The following is a 16,635-nucleotide window of genomic DNA, read 5'->3' as shown; positions in this document are numbered from 1 at the left end:
CCAGTTTGGCACCAGACACATCATTTTCAGACAGAATTGGCAGGTTTAGCTCTGTAAACATCTCCTTTGTACATTATTTCCATTCATTTACTATTGGGGACAAAGAGGAGCGTGTCCCCCTTTAGCAACAGTTGCTAACGTCATGAATATTAATGAGTGGAAGTGACGTGTAGCGTGCGGTACGCCATTGGCGTTTTCGCTACAATCTGGCATATTTACATCTTTTAGATGTGTCAAAGATGCTCCTCAATGTGCTCTGTCCCTAATAAATAAATAAATAAGTAAGTAAATAAATAAGTAAACATTAGCATTATACTGTATAGCATTTAGGCTTGCGGACTTTTGCTATGCAAGTTAGCCATTTTTTGCAATCCGCTATCTTAAATGCTAAATAATGCTAATGTTTAGCAGATTGTTTCTCGTGCGAGCCAGAAACTATCTGGCACGCACTAGATTGCTCCTGGTGCGCACCAGTTTGTTTATGGCTAGCTTAAATTTATTTTATTTCTGTCGAAATCCGTTTAGGGGCTCCGTAGAAAAGCAATACAATCTAACTCTGACTTTTAACTTACTCAGGTTCCATTTGAGTCCTGTTGTGGTTGTCAAGCATGGTCCCCCAACTGGAATGAGGCTGCACCAATCCCCCTCCAGGCCTGTGTTTACCCTGAGTGTGTGTTTGCCCTGTAGAAATGCAAAATACAAATTCTGTACTTATATGTTATATGCGTGTCCTTTCTTCGTAGTGTGTTCAGTTCATAGGTGAACCCGACACCACCATACGTATGCTAGTACGTTTCTCCCAGTTTTTACTCGGTACCGTTAGACCATGGGAAACCGGAGATATGATCGTTTTAACTCAACACTCTAGGGTTCTTTTTTACCTCTCTGAGTATTCTGCGCCTAACTCTTGGCATCGTCTTATGCGGATGGCCACCCCTTAGGAGAGAAGCAACAGTGCCAAACTCTCTCCATTTGTAGACAACTTCTCTGACTGTCGATTGATGGACTTCCATACTTTTAGAGATGGTTTTGTATCCTTTCCCGGCTTTATACAAATCAACAATGATGGCAGGACTTCAGACAGCTCTTTCGACCAAGCCATGATGCACATCAGACAATGCTTCTCATCAACACATTTCTTACCAGGTGTGTGTTTTATAGTGGGCAGGGCAGCTTTAAACCACTCATCAGTGATTGGGCACACACCTGACTTAAAATGTTTGGTAAAAATTCGTTTCAATTGCTCTTTAAGTCTCCTGATGGGGGAAAGTATTACATTATGCTTTTGTGATGTATGATTGCTTCTGTGACATAGATTGTACCAACTTCTATTGTTTTTCACCTTGTTCCCATATTTAGGAGACGCGCTGAAGAATCTCACGAGATAACTTGTTTTGCACCATAGTACACGCCTGGGTCCCATAGAGATACAGTGCCTTGCAAAAGTATTCGACCCCCTTGAACCTTGCAACCTTTCGCCACATTTCAGGCTTCAAACATAAAGATATAAAATTTAAATTTTTTGTCAAGAATCAACAACAAGTGGGACACAATCGTGAAGTGGAACAAAATTTATTGGATAATTTAAACTTTTTTAACAAATAAAAAACTCAAAAGTGGGGCGTGCAATATTATTCGGCCCCCTTGCGTTAATACTTTGTAGCGCCACCTTTTGCTCCAATTACAGCTGCAAGTCGCTTGGGGTATGTTTCTATCAGTTTTGCACACCGAGAGACTGACATTCTTGCCCATTCTTCCTTGCAAAACAGCTCGAGCTCAGTGAGGTTGAATGGAGAGTGTTTGTGAACAGCAGTCTTCAGCTCTTTCCACAGATTCTCGATTGGATTCAGGTCTGGACTTTGACTTGGCCATTCTAACACCTGGATACGTTTATTTTTGAACCATTCCATTGTAGATTTGGCTTTATGTTTTGGATCATTGTCCTGTTGGAAGATAAATCTCCGTCCCAGTCTCAGGTCTTGTGCAGATACCAACAGGTTTTCTTCCAGAATGTTCCTGTATTTGGCTGCATCCATCTTCCCGTCAATTTTAACCATCTTCCCTGTCCCTGCTGAAGAAAAGCAGGCCCAAACCATGATGCTGCCACCACCATGTTTGACAGTGGGGATGGTGTGTTCAGGGTGATGAGCTGTGTTGCTTTTACGCCAAACATATCGTTTCGCATTGTGGCCAAAAAGTTCAATTTTGGTTTCATCTGACCAGAGAACCTTCTTCCACATGTTTGGTGTGCTCCCAGGTGGCTTGTGGCAAACTTTAAACGAAACTTTTTATAGATATCTTTGAGAAATGGCTTTCTTCTTGCCACTCTTCCATAAAGGCCAGATTTGGGCAGTGTACGACTGATTGACAGCTGTAGATCTCTGCAGTTCATCCAGAGTGATCATGGGCCTCTTGGCTGCATCTCTGATCAGTTTTCTCCTTGTTTGAGAAGAAAGTTTGGAAGGACGGCCGGGTCTTGGTAGATTTGCAGTGGTCTGTTGCTCCTTCCATTTCAATATGATGGCTTGCACAGTGCTCTTTGAGATGTTTAAAGCTTGGGAAATCTTTTTGTATCCAAATCCGGCTTTAAACTTCTCCACAACAGTATCTCGGACCTGCCTGGTGTGTTCCTTGGTTTTCATAATGCTCTCTGCACTTTAAACAGAACCCTGAGACTATCACAGAGCAGGTGCATTTATACGGAGACTTGATTACACACAGGTGGATTCTATTTATCATCATCACCGGTCATTTAGGACAACATTGGATCATTCAGAGATCCTCACTGAACTTCTGGAGTGAGTTTGCTGCACTGAAAGTAAAGGGGCCGAATAATATTGCACGCCCCACTTTTCAGTTTTTTATTTGTTAAAAAAGCTTAAATTATCCAATTAATGTTGTTCCACTTCACGATTGTGTCCCACTTGTTGTTGATTCTTGACAAAAAAATTAAATTTCATATCTTTATGTTTGAAGCCTGAAATGTGGCGAAAGGTTGCAAGATTCAAGGGGGCCGAATACTTTTGCAAGGCACTGTAACTTGTTTTGCACCCATAATATTTACCATTTGTTGCATCTGTTGCAGCACAGCTCATTTGTCCCATGTGAAAAGCCCTTTTTCAAGGGGGCTGAACCAAAAGTAGCTTATGTGTTTGTGATTGGACGGGGCCGCGCCGCTCGGGGGCGGAAGTTGGCCTCTCCGCTTCCGGGGGGCGCGTCCCTACAAAAACCGAACATTTCCGGGCGACCGGTGAAGTCCGCCAGCGGGTACGTACGGATCGCCTGTCCTTTTGCCGCTTTACTGGAGTGCTGCCGGCTTCCCACTCACTTGTCACGGTAAGCGATTTTCATTGCTAAAGGGACATTTTGTTTTGATGTAACGGTAATGCGGGGATTCTGGGGTTGACAAACTCTAGTCTAGCGTCATCGTTGACATTTGTTGATACTTATTTGCTTGCTCTTGTGGGATTGTAATCAATAAATCTAATTTATTCTGCATTTTCTAATCAATAAACATTGTCTATTGAGCTATTGATGTTACTGATTCACCGCGAACCTGGAAATTTCGGAAACATCTCCTTAGGCAGAGGGTTCACTTACTTATTTTTCCTCCTTCTGTCATTGTTTGCATGTTATCCTCATTAAAATATGAAAACTTATAAATGTCTGGGGTGGTTTTAGTTAAAGCAGACACTGTATTTTCATCTGTGGGATTTTTGACAAAGATCATATCACATTTGACGGTGATTTTATGCAGAAATTCCAAAAGGTTCAGATAATTTTTCATACCACCGTAGCAATTAGGTGGTAGGGTATCTAACTTTTTCCTCAGTTAGAATATGCGTTTTTGTTGATTTATTTGGTTAAATGAGTATAACACTTAAAATTTTGTTTTTTTACCTGCAATTAAATCACTCTTTCGCAGAGATTGCTCAAACCTGTACTGTTACTCTATGTTAGGTGGACCATTTAACACAAAGTGGCAATGCTATTGAACACTAAATCCAAACCTATTTGGAAAACAAAGCACGTAATAAGAGTAGATTGAAGAACGGTGAGCATATTAAGTTACGAGTTGTAACCACTTCAATTACAAATGTAACCTCAATAAATGGCGCCACGCTTTTCAAAGGTCACGCTCACCTTCATGTACAGGCATATGCGTTCATCAGTTGCCGGCAAATTGGCGCAGTGTTGACAAATGAGCTTAATTTACCCTTAGTGAAGTAAGATTAATTGGAGGTGTCGAGGTATAAAGCAGCAAATGACAACACGCCTTTGGAATAATGACAAGAAACGGCGAGGGAGCGAATGAGAGGATTGCTTCAACGATTACACGCTTTCAGGATAGTAGCCTCCAATGAAGATCTCAAAAATAAACAAAACAGGAGAAAATGGAGAACGGATAGAGGCAAACAAAAGGGAAGTGTCCCTCAAATGTCGACTGCATGGCCCACTTGTAAAGTCAATCAACGGATAGATGGGAGGACGTGCCTGGCATTGAGGAAATTCAATTCGGGGAGCATCAAACAAGGCTCACTTTATCTCATACAGAACAGCAAATTGGGGCACCATAAGTGCACACAAGTGTGAATGTGCTTGATTATTTAAGAGTGAGAGGAAGGCGGAAGCTTGCAGTGAGGCAGAAAGGATTCGGGAAATGCAGTCAACTTGCACATGTGCATGCATCTACTGTTTGGTTTTATGGAGAAATAAACATGTAGTGGTTTTAAACATGTCCATAGACATCAATATTATTGACATGTCACTTCTTCATTCTTTGCGCAACGTCTTATCAGAGGGGGCCGAGCTTCATTTAGTAATAGCCGTAGACGGCACACGCTCATGTCGGATTTAAGCTTGGATTTACTTACAAATGGATTTAACTAGTGCTGCAACGATTAATCGACTAACTCGAGTATTCGATTAGAAAAAAAAGATTCGAATTCAATTTTGTTGATTCGAGTATTCGTTTGATTATTGTGGCGTTGTAATGGTTTATTTTAAAAGTGTTTGCATTCAGTTTTATTGATCTGATACACTGCCCTCTAGTCTGCCTCATTTTACATTGGTGAATCCAGCTGTTCCATGTTAAGACCAACATAAGCTAAGTTTTTGTTTGAGCAAATGTTTTTTTTAATGCATTCATAATTTAGTTCATGAGTATGTTTAGCAGCCAGTTTTTTGTGGGAATATGAGTCTGAACCATTTGTTAAGAGCATTGTAAAAAAAAAAAAAAAAAAAAAAGTTTGTTTTATAGCATTTAAGCTAGCGGACTTTTGCTATGTAAGCTTGCCAATTGTTCTTTTGTTAAACATAGATCCTTATTTAATTTTTTTTTTTTTATACCGTTTGAGGCTCAGCTCAGGTATTTTCATTTTTCATGTTTCTTATCCGATTACTCGATTATTCGACAAACTAGTTCATCGATTAATCGACTACTAAAATAATCGATAGCTGCAGCCCTAGATTTAACTATGAAAGTTGTACCGCATACAAACAGGAAGGATTGGATTTCTTTGCTTTTAACCAAGAATTGAGACAATTTTACATCCATATCTATGAAGAATTTGGGGATTTAAGCATTTATTCACAAGAATTTTAGTGTATAGTGATAATAAAGGGATATTCTATTCTATAATAAGTTGTGATTGTATATAGAATTTATTAATTATCTATTTACATATTATTTATGGTTGATTATGCATGTTTTCCTCAAGTATTAAGCTTCTGATGTTAATTTGAGTGATTTATTAGCTGTTAAAAACTTGCAGTATATATATGAAAAAAAAATCAAGTTCCTATTTTGGTCAAAAACTTATATGTTAAATATACGATTGATCCTGAAAATATAGGTGATTATTTTTGCGCATCGAGTGTAGAATCGGAGACTTTTATGGCTATTTTAAGTTGTGTTACACTTATATAAAAAAATAATTAATCAGGATTTTACAAGGGAACGACTTTGAATTTTTTGATGCCGCTGCTCATGGAGACTCATATATGGCTAAGGTAGGTGCCTGTTTTGGTTTTAGGTCGGTAGCAGCTTTGGTTTTGTAAATATTTGAATTTGAAGTTTTTGAAAATAGGCCCCCTACGAATCGGCCCCGTTTCCAGTGTGATGTCAATAGGTGATGAAGTCTATGACTTGTCTTAAAAGAAAGTAAATGACTTACTGGTCTGAGCAGAAAGGCCAGGTTTGTCTCCTGGATGACTAACAGCGGAAGCTGTGTCATAGACATGGCATGATGGAGCGTCTCAACAGTCGCCATCGTCTGGTCAAATCGGCCCCCTATCCCGCCTAGTGTCACGATGGCATCCACCTGCACATAGAATGTTTAATTTTACACAGAATAATAATAGAGTTTCTATCAAGCGTCAGTAAAACTTCAATTGTTTGGAAATTAATTTTTCAACTTACAGCATTTTCTGAATCCTCTTTTTTTATACTTTAAGCCGTATGTACTTTTTACACCTCTCAGCAATTATATGCCTATACAAAGTCCCTGTGTAGTTTAGTCACAGCAGTGCTGACAGCCTTTAACACCCAACAGAGTTAAGAGGGCAGAGGGGCTGTCAGAGGCTGACAGCTAAACCAGCACACAAACTACACACATACCACCAGGAATTACTATTCACTTCATTTCTTAAGTTTCCCCTCCAAACACTAGGCACAAAGTATATAAAAAGATGCACATATAGCAAACAGTATTTCTGTGGGTTCGGTTAAACGTTATCCATGCAGCACTGAGCCCAAACTTAAACATAACTCTTGGATGATTGTAAAGTGAATGGACAATCTATTTTTTGCAGAAATGTACAATCCCTGACAAAAGTCTTGTCACTTAACCATTTTGTAGAAACAATTGCTAATAACCTGACTTTTAATTATTCCATTGGTTTCAGAAATGGCTCATATGAAAGCTAAGACCCTCCCAAATGATGATGAATGTTACAAGAATATATTTGTTTTTCCCGAAAAAAAAAAAAGATTTATCATTTAATGAAGACAAAGGTCAAATTTTGGCAAGACAAAAGTTTTGTCGCCTACAGAAAGTAGTGTGAAAATTGAACAAAAAGTGTACTTGAAATACAAAAATATGTTACATAACATAAGCGAATTACGTAGTGGTGCTGTGAGATCCAAATTTAATATTTTGTATGACTTCAATGGGCTTGAAGGACTGCATCCATGCGGTTCGGCAAGGATTCACACGATTTATTGATGAAGTCAAGAAAAGCAGTATTGCATGCCTCCTAGAGTTCATCAACATTCTTGGGTTTCGTTTTCCATGCTTCCTCTTTCATCCTGTTCATGTCTGGTGACTGGGCTGGACAGTCCTGAAGGATCTTGATCTTCTTTGCCTTGAAGAACATTGAGGTAGAGATTGAAGTATGTGATGGAGCACCATCCTGCTGCAGAATTTGTCCCATTTTATGGTTAGGAATGTAAGAAGCAGCTAAGATTTGTTGATATTTCAGACTATTTATGTTGTCATCCACCCTGCAGATCTTTCGCACACCCCCATACTGGATGTAACCCCAGACCATGATTTTGCCACCACTAAACTGTCAAAAGGATGGACGCTGGGAAAGTGGCAAAAGCTGGATTTTTCGGATGAATCTTCCATTGAATTACACCACAGTCGCCGCAAATATTGCAGAAGACCTACTGGAGGGCGCATGGATCCGAGATTCACTCCGAAAACAGTGAAGTTTGGTGGTGGCAAAATCACTTCTGGACTTCTAGCCTCGGGTAGAAACCAGCAAGCTGTGGCGGCTAGCTTCAAACTGGCATCCAGAGTTTTGTCCGAGGTCTGCAAAGCCCTCCGGCCAGATTTGTTTGCCGTGTCCAACAACCAGCCAGTGGGAAGCCATAGCAGATTTTTGGCGGCTATGGAACTTCCCAAACTGCGTTGGAAGCCTTGATGTTAACGTATTCATAAAAGCACCGAGGCACTCTCAATCAGTGATGATGTATTGACTGTGAACTGTCGTTGAAAATTAAACATCAAAACAATTCTTTTGACACCTGTGCTTTATTCTTCATATACTTGAAGTGTGACACATATATAAGTCACAGACTCACAGCAAAAATATGTACACAATAAATGATGAAGTGCACCAACCAAAAATAGGACATAAAGTGATAAAAAGCTGGCAGTTTTTGGCCGACTGGTTCACCGCTTTGTGTGGCCATTCGATTCCAAACACACACATACTGGTCTCGGTGGTTCTTCCATTTTTTTATTCAATCGCTGGCTGACCTCCAGCCCGTGTTTTCAGCAATCTCCTCCCACGAATTGCTTGCCATTTGGCAATCTTCATAATGTCTTGAAGAGATTGTAGAAGTTGTCGTACTTGCTCTTCGTTGTCGGCTTTTTTGTCGGATTTTTGTGTGTTGCAAAATCCATGTTTGACAATGGCGGTGATTTCGCGCTATACCAGAAACAACAGTCTGAGCGGACCAATCACAGTCCATTTCTGCCATGTCATATACGTCGGCGTGACGCTAGGTAAGAAAATTCAATAGGAGCATGTCAGGCTACGGCGCAGGGTCATAAATCGGGTCTTCCTTGACGGCGCAGGTCTGACACGGAAGCATAACCCGGCCTTAAGGTGAACGCTCAGAGTTTGGCCTTTTGCCTGAGTTGTCGGAATTTCGCCAGCCCGGATCGTTGGAGCTGCGCAAACGCGGGTCCGACGGTTCGGCTGGCGCGATTCGGGCAATCGTGCTAAAAGGTCAGATTCCTTCATTTCGTTGTTTGGCTTAAAATCTGACAGAACTGCACACACGTCTAGCCAAACACTGATTACCTAACTTTCTGATTAGCATGAGAGGCACAAAAAGGTCTACCATTTAAAAATGTCAATGAGGAGAAAGGTAGCATGAACAAACATGGCTGCGCAAACAGTATTTTTAAAGGTATGCTTAAACAGCTTCATGTAACTCTTAACACCATTATATCTGGATACTCAAGAGAAAACACAAATTAATTCAACCACTATAATCTTCTGCTTGCCTCCCTTAGTAGTGAATGTAACACAATATAAAACGAATTGTAAAATCCCGGGCAAAGCAGTGAAAGGGAAACCATTCCAGAGCTAGTCTGATGAATCTTTTAACAGCCCAAGAAGGAGCCTAATACTCTGCAACCTGCAAATCACACCGTTACGATTACATCTTTGCATTTAATCAATTTTAACTAGCTGCAGGGATGAAAACTTAAGGGCGAAGGGAACCAAAGCTTGTTTCTTTATGTAGCCTTGTCTTAGTCACAGATAGTTGAAGGGGACACAAGTTCATTGTGGATAAAGACAAGCATTAAAATCCTGACAAACAACAAAAGGGGTCGCCATCAGTGACTCAAGAACTTAAAATATGCATTGTTAGGGTGCTATCTCTCCAAAACAGAAGGACGGGCAAACACTCAACACAGATTCAAAAGCAGGTTTAAATATTAAGTCTGTAAGTGTATTTTGGATTAAAGCCTGACAGCTGAAAACAAACAAAAAAGAAAATGTATCAGTCTGCATGCAGACAGGATTTTGCATAATTTTTTTCTTGCATATTTGGTGCCGCTGACGGCTGATAATTTTATAAAAGGTAGATATTAGTGTTGCAACGATTAATCGATTAACTTGAGTTATTCGATGAGTAAAAAGCTTCAAATCAAATTCTGCTGCTTTGATTCGTTTAATTAGAGTGGCGTTGTAATGGTTTGTTTTGAAAGTGTTTGTGTTTAGTTTTATTGATTTGGATGGATACACTCCCCTCTAGTGGCAACAGTGAAAATGACATAACTCATCTGTGTCTACGTCTAGTTACGGTATGGATCAAGAAATACTAATTTTCTTCACATACTAGTAGATATAACAAATTGTTCATATTTACAAAAAACAAAAACAAAAATATATCTTTTGGTTACTTTAACTTAAAAGACTGAAATTCTCACCTGCAATTTTCTTTGTTTAATCTCGTCCAACATGATGACCAGACATTTAGTGTAATCCGTAAGATCCTGGTCACTTGTTTCAATCAGACGACATCCCTGGATAAAAAAAACAAACAAAAAAAACAAATGTGCAGGCTTGAGTCGAAACAAAAATTCAAAAAGAGGTACACTGCTAGCCAAAAGTATTGGCACCCCTGCAATTCTGTCCGGTAATGCTCAATTTCTCCCAGAAAATGATTGCAACTACAAATGCAATACAAATTTGGTAGTAATATCTTCATTTATTTCGCTTGCTGAAAAAACATAAAATGGGGAAAAAAATCATTATCATTTTACACAAAACTCACAAAAATGGGTCAGACAAAAGGACTGGCACCCTTTGAAAAATCATGTGATGCTTCTCTAATTTATATAATTAACAGCACATGTTACTTACCTGTAGCACATAACAGGTGGTGGCAAGAACTAAATCACACTTGCAGCCAGTTAAAATGGCTTCAAGTTGACTCAACCTCTGTTCTGTGTCCTTTTGTGTACCAGATTGAGCATGGAGAAAAGAAAGAAGACCAAAGAAATGTCTGAGGACTTGAAAAGCAAAATTGTGAGGAAGCATAGGCAATATCAAGGCTACAAGTCCATCTCCAAAGACCTGAATGTTGCTGTGTCTACCGTGCGCAGTGTCATCAATAAGTGTAAAGCCCATGGCACTGTGGGTAACCTCCCTAGATGCGGACGGAAAAGAAAAATTGATGAGAGATTTCAACGAAAGATTGTGCGGATGGCGGATAAAGAATCTCGACTATTATCCAAAAAAGTTCAGCAAAGTAACAATTTATTTACAAATAACTGAGAGGTGACGCTGTTGTGGCTGTGACGACCAGGGTAAACTTTTCCCTCATCGCCGCCTGTCTCATAAAAATGGATTTTTTTTTTTTTTAAAGTCTTTCCAGCACAGACTCAACGGCATCGTCCGCTGCACTGGTGATCCCGGTCGTTCTGCTTGGTTGTCCATTACTTGGCATCCCGTGCATCCTCCCAGTTGTTCTGCTTGGTCGTCTGCGACATGGCATCCTGGACGTCCATTTGGTCGTCCTGGCCGGGCCGCCGGCAGTTTGTTCCGTTGAATTGGGTTCCGTTGAATTGGGTTGGGGGTCTTGCGCTGCTGCCCTACAGTGGCCAGTTTTATTGCTTTAAAATGGATTTACAGCTTTGTGCTTTGGAGCTAAGTTGAATCAGAACCTAGAGATGTCAAAACAACAACTAAAAGACGTATAAATACGTCTTTGGGACACTGAAACAATTAAAAATAGAACATATTTATACGTTTTTGGGAGCAAATGAGTTAAGCATTGGTTTCCGGCAAACCATGAATTACCACATCTTTATTCCAGAAAACTTCACTCTGCAGAAGCTCACTGGCTGTTGGCCGTATGCTGGGCTCCTTGTTAGTCAACTTCAAGATGCAGTTGGCAAGAAGGGGCCATCTGTTGCTAAATGTGTCCGGTATTTTTCCCTCTCTCAGGTCACTGAGCGTTGCTTCAAAGTTAGCTTTTTTTTTTTTTCTCGAAGATTTTGTCTTTTTGCTTGGATGTCAAAAACATATTTTTTTGCTTCGATGTGGAAAAAAAAATTGTGTGCTTTTGTTTTATTTCCGTGCTTTAAAAAAAAAAAAAAAAAAAATTTCTTTGACAGAAAAAAAAAATTCCTATGTGTCCCTTTAAGAGCACCCCCCGCCTTTTTTCTTCTTCTTAGGGGCTCTGTCGTTGTACTCGTCATTAAAACAACATTTTTTTGATAGACGAGTAGTAGTTCTTTCATTCAACACCAGATAACAGCACTGTCGGATTGTAACTAAATCACTTTTGCCGACTGGAAAAATCCATTCGAAGTTCACATCAGTGGCCGCCATGTTGCAAGTTTTAAATCCTCTCTCTGCTGGAATAATCAAGTTTGATCACAATTATATTGGAAATATGTCATCACAACGACAAGGCAGGGGTAGAAGAATGTGTGGAACACCAGGAGAAGACCAGCCAATCTGTAGGAGGCTAGTACAAACAGTAAATAATGTCGAGTCTGATGAAGAGTCTCCTGAAAGATGGGACATGGATTCGGAGGAAGAGGAGTTGATAAACAACGGCATTCATCCCCTCCAAGAAGAGCAGACCCCTCCCAGATGTAAAGGATGAAGTTTCATTTAATTTAAATAAATAGAAAATGTTTTTTACAAACGATTGTCAAAAAGTGCCATTTTTGGAATGTAAATTATTCCATTCCATTGGCTCAACCTCGATGTGCAATATGTCAAATTAAAGCCTGTTAAATTTTTATGAACAGTTCATGACATGATCCTTTGATGATTTAGGAATAAAATAAGAAGGCAACAAGGCATGTTTGAACTGTGTTTTTTTTTTTTTAGTTTATAAATACTCTTTAAAAAGTCAACCCCTAATTTAAGAGGCATACTGTATGCCAAGACGTAGGTCCATATAGTGTTGATCTGTGTGTTTGTGGTCATTTCCACTCACCTTATCGGCATAGAAAGCTCGCACGTCGGCAGTAATGGAGTCAAAATCACCACTGATATAGTCGGGGCGGAAACTGGATTGAAGGACGGCGAGGAAACATGAGTGAAAGAGAAAGAAATGTTGCAAGATTTGCAAAAAAAAAAAAGAAAAAAGAAAAAACAGACAGCAAGGGCGCAGCAGAGATAGAAACACAGAGGAGAGGAGAAAGGACATCAGGACATGTGTCAGTACTTTGATATGAGCTGTGAGGCAGAGGGGAGATTCACCATGGGAAGACAGACACGGATTGCGCCTGGCTTTCTCACACACATTTGCATTCGACTTCATGTAATATATTCATTTATATATTCATAGGCATCTTTTTGAGCACTCAAGGTCTGTTCAGGTACACAACGCTTTAGAGCTACAGCAATCAAAATCAACATAATTAATCTATTGATGAATTAGTTCGAAAAATCGAATGAGAAACATTTAATGCCTCGCAGAATAAATTTTAGGAGATGTAAAACGAAAGAAACAAGTGTTTAGGCTTGCAATAATACTGATTTTGGCTTGCTAAGATCGCACTTTCAAACGTACATAAAATGCAAATACAAAAAAAAATTCCCGGGTGTTTCTTTAAACTATCAGAATTGCACTTTCATTTCACAAGAGCAATAAATGCATTTGAAACGAAATTCAAATACCTAAGCTTAGATTCAAACGGTATTAAAAAAAAAAATTAAAAAAAATGAATAAATGAGGATCTAAGGTTAAGAACAATTGGCTAAATTGCATAGCAAAAGTCCGCTAGCTTAAATGCTATAAAATGCTAACTTTTTTTTTTTTTTGTTATACAAAGCTCTTAACAAATCATCCAAACACATATTCCCACAAAAAAACTCTAAATACAGGTAGTCCTCGTACTCGACTTACGCGAACAGAATGTATATATATATATATATATATACATCCTGGACGTCCATTCGGTCGTCTTTCGACGGCGCCCTGGCCGGGCCGCCAGCAGTTTGTTCCGTTGAATTGGGTTGGGGGTCTTGCGCTACTGCCCTACAGTGGCCAGTTTTATTGCTTTAAAATGGATTTACAGCTTTGTGCTTTGGAGCTAAGTTGAATCAGAACCTAGAGATGTCAAAACAACAACTAAAAGACGTATAAATACGTCTTTGGGACACTGAAACAATTAAAAATAGAACGTATTTATACGTTTTTGGGAGCAAATGAGTTAAGCATGGTTTCCGGCAAACCATGAATTACCACATCTTTATTCCCAAAAAGTTGACTCTGCAGAAGCTCACTGGCTGTTGGCCGTATGCTGTATATATATATATATATATATATATATATATATATATATATATATATATATAGATAGATAGATAGATATATATACATATATCTATATATATATATATATAGATATATATGCATATTAGGGGTGTCAAACGATTAAAATTTTAAAAATTTTTAAAATTTTTAATCGAGTTAATTACAGCTTAAAAATTAATTAATCATAATTAATCGCAAATCAAACCATCTATAAAATATGCCATTTTTCTGTAAATTATTGTTGGAATGGAAAGATAAGACACAAGATGGATATATACAATCAACATACGGTACATAAGTACTGTATTTTTTTATTATAACAATAAATCAACAAGATGGCATTACCATTGTTAACATTCTGTTAAAGCGATCCATGGATAGAAAGACTTGTAGTTCGTAAAAGATAAATGTTAGTACAAGTTATGGAAATTTAATATTAAAACCCCTCTTATTGTTTTCGTTTTAATAAAATTTGTAAAATTTTCAATCAAAAAATAAACTAGTAGCTCACCATTGTTGATGTCAATAATTACACATTGCTCATTGTGCTTAAACCTATAAAATCAGTCGCACCAAAGCGCCAGCAGAGGGAGACAAAAAACACAAGTAACAAGTGGCCATCACACTGTGCTGTCATTTTAATATCTTTGAGCGGGGCATGTGCGTTAATTGCGTCAAATATTTTAACGTGATTAATTTAAAAAATTAATTACCGCCCGTTAACGCGATAATTTTGACAGCCCTAATATATGTATAAAACAACTTTAGTAAGGGGTAAGTGTAAATAAATTATAGAATTAAGATTTGTTATCATTGAAAAAATTAAAAGTGTTCGTTGGCTGTCACTGAGTAGCATTTGCGATCGCTACACAAAGCTAACTAAATTACTCCCAAGAACGGTCAGAGACGTAGGACAACCAGAGGATGTATAAGAAAGACAGGGCTGATGGTAAAGGATAGCTTGTTGAAACAGGAGAATGTCATTGTCAGTCGCGTCGAGAAAAAAAAGCTAAGGCTATGCTTGGGCTGGCTTGTTTTTTTCGTCTTTTTCAGCCTTCGACACTCAAGCCATCTCTTAAACTGAACATTTTTATGTTCTACCACATCTTTGCCAGTGAATTTGGCACCAGGCACATCATTTTTGGAGAGAATTGTTAGGTTTAGCTCTGTAAACATCTCCTTCGTACACGATTTCCATTCATTTCCTATTAGGGACAAACGGTGGCTTGCATTAGCAACAGTAGCTAATGTCATGAATATTAATGAGCGGAAGTGACGTGTTGCTTGCGGTACGCCATTACTAAGGTCTGTTGTGAACAACATTCAAAACACACATGCGTTGTGTAAACCAGTTTAGAGTTGAACATCTGTCACACGTACGAAGATAACCTGTCTGTGTTGATTACATTTACAATATGTACGTGTTTATCTGGAAAGACGGCAGCTCATCCGGAGATATGATGGCTGCTATCTTGAGGTGTACCCAAACAACATGATTTCACGGTTGGTCGAATACTGTGTGCATGGATATTTGTGCAGCCGTTCATCTGGGGATCAGTTTGGCTTCTTTAAACTTAGATATGAAGAGAGAGGGTATCCTTTTCCAAGTCTTTTTTCTGACACTGTGTTAAAACATTCCATCCAAATTAACAGTCGCTTTAATTTTGTATGGGAAATGGAGCATTTTGCTTAAGAGTGCACAGCTGCAACCATAGCTTTTTGTAGCTTTTGGGTTGGAGCAGAAAGCTATCAGCCTGCTTGATTAGCTCTCTTTCTGTCTCTTACTATATCTCTACTCACCCCTTTTTTGTTTTCTCTTTGTGAATATAACCCTTCTTCATCTGCAAAAGTAAGGCAACCATTAGGCTACCTTTGCCTTAGATGTGGCTGATTAGTCCTGTTCAGATCAAAGAGGAGAGGCGATGTCAAGCTCCACTCCCAGGTGCATACAAGCACTCACTTAACTGCCTTTAGGTTTAAATCAAATGCCAATGTAGTTTGTTGTCACTGATTTTTTTCTAGGTTTATCATTAAGCTAACACAAGTCAATTACCGTATTTTTCGGACTATAAGTCGCACCTGAGTATAAGTCTCAACAGCCATAAAATGCCCAACGAAGAGGAAAAAAACATATATAAGTCACACCGGAGTATAAGTCGCATTTTTGGGGGTAATTTACTTGATAAAATCCAACACTTAGAACAGATATGTCATCTTGAAAGGCAATTTAATATAAAAATACAATAGAGAACAACATGCTGAATAAGTGTACAGTATGATGTTACATGATGCATGGATAACAAAATGCGAATATACTGTCCTCACCAGGACGCTAGGGCTCGGTCCTGGCTATACAGTGAGCTAAACTCCCAAATGACGATGCTGGATGTCCGTATAAGTTGCTGAATCAATTTTGTCCTCGATACCAAACAGGTTCGCATCATCGTTAATAAACGATAATTAGCTGCTATTACAGCAATGACAAAAACGGTTAGCATGCATTCGCTAGCATTAGCACATCGTTCAAACAACCACACAACTGCCTCTAAGTGTCTGATCGCGAGTGGAAAACACACAACAACAACAGAAAAGATGATACACACAGGCGTTGCCTCTTTAGAGATATTTTACAAGCATAAACAATGAACGTAGGTTCGCAGCCGTGTTTCTCTCTCTCTCTCTTGCCCACTCGTTCAGTGACGCCGCGTAGCTGTCCGTCTTCTTCTATCGTGTGAGCGCTCTTCTTCGCGTAAACAAGTGCGAGTGCACCCCCACTTGGGCGTGGAAGCGCCACAAACTAAAAGCATGCATTTCAATACAAAAAA

The 16,635-nt window shown here is 39.0% G+C and overlaps 1 protein-coding gene across 7 annotated transcripts in view; it reads right to left on the bottom strand.

Moving 5' to 3' along the window:
* Positions 1 to 16,635, bottom strand: part of tpk1 (thiamin pyrophosphokinase 1) — an 83,913-nt gene that overhangs the window by 25,888 nt on the left and 41,390 nt on the right. For 5 of the 7 annotated variants that reach the window (XM_057824898.1, XM_057824896.1, XM_057824899.1 and 2 more), the window contains 4 exons: positions 12,485 to 12,557; positions 9,957 to 10,052; positions 6,177 to 6,323; positions 573 to 681 (listed from right to left, as the gene is read on the bottom strand). In XM_057824898.1, coding sequence (XP_057680881.1) covers positions 573 to 681; positions 6,177 to 6,323; positions 9,957 to 10,052; positions 12,485 to 12,557 — 425 coding nt within the window. Of the gene's footprint in view, positions 1 to 572; positions 682 to 6,176; positions 6,324 to 9,956; positions 10,053 to 10,392; positions 12,454 to 12,484; positions 12,558 to 16,635 lie in introns of those variants that run through there. The other 2 variants (XM_057824901.1, XM_057824895.1) reach the window with 2 other exon arrangements.

This window comes from Corythoichthys intestinalis, chromosome 20, assembly GCF_030265065.1.
Source record: "Corythoichthys intestinalis isolate RoL2023-P3 chromosome 20, ASM3026506v1, whole genome shotgun sequence".
NCBI lineage: Eukaryota > Metazoa > Chordata > Actinopteri > Syngnathiformes > Syngnathidae > Corythoichthys > Corythoichthys intestinalis.
The sequence above is the reverse complement of the archived record's forward strand: the minus strand, read 5'-3'. Positions and strand labels throughout refer to the sequence as shown.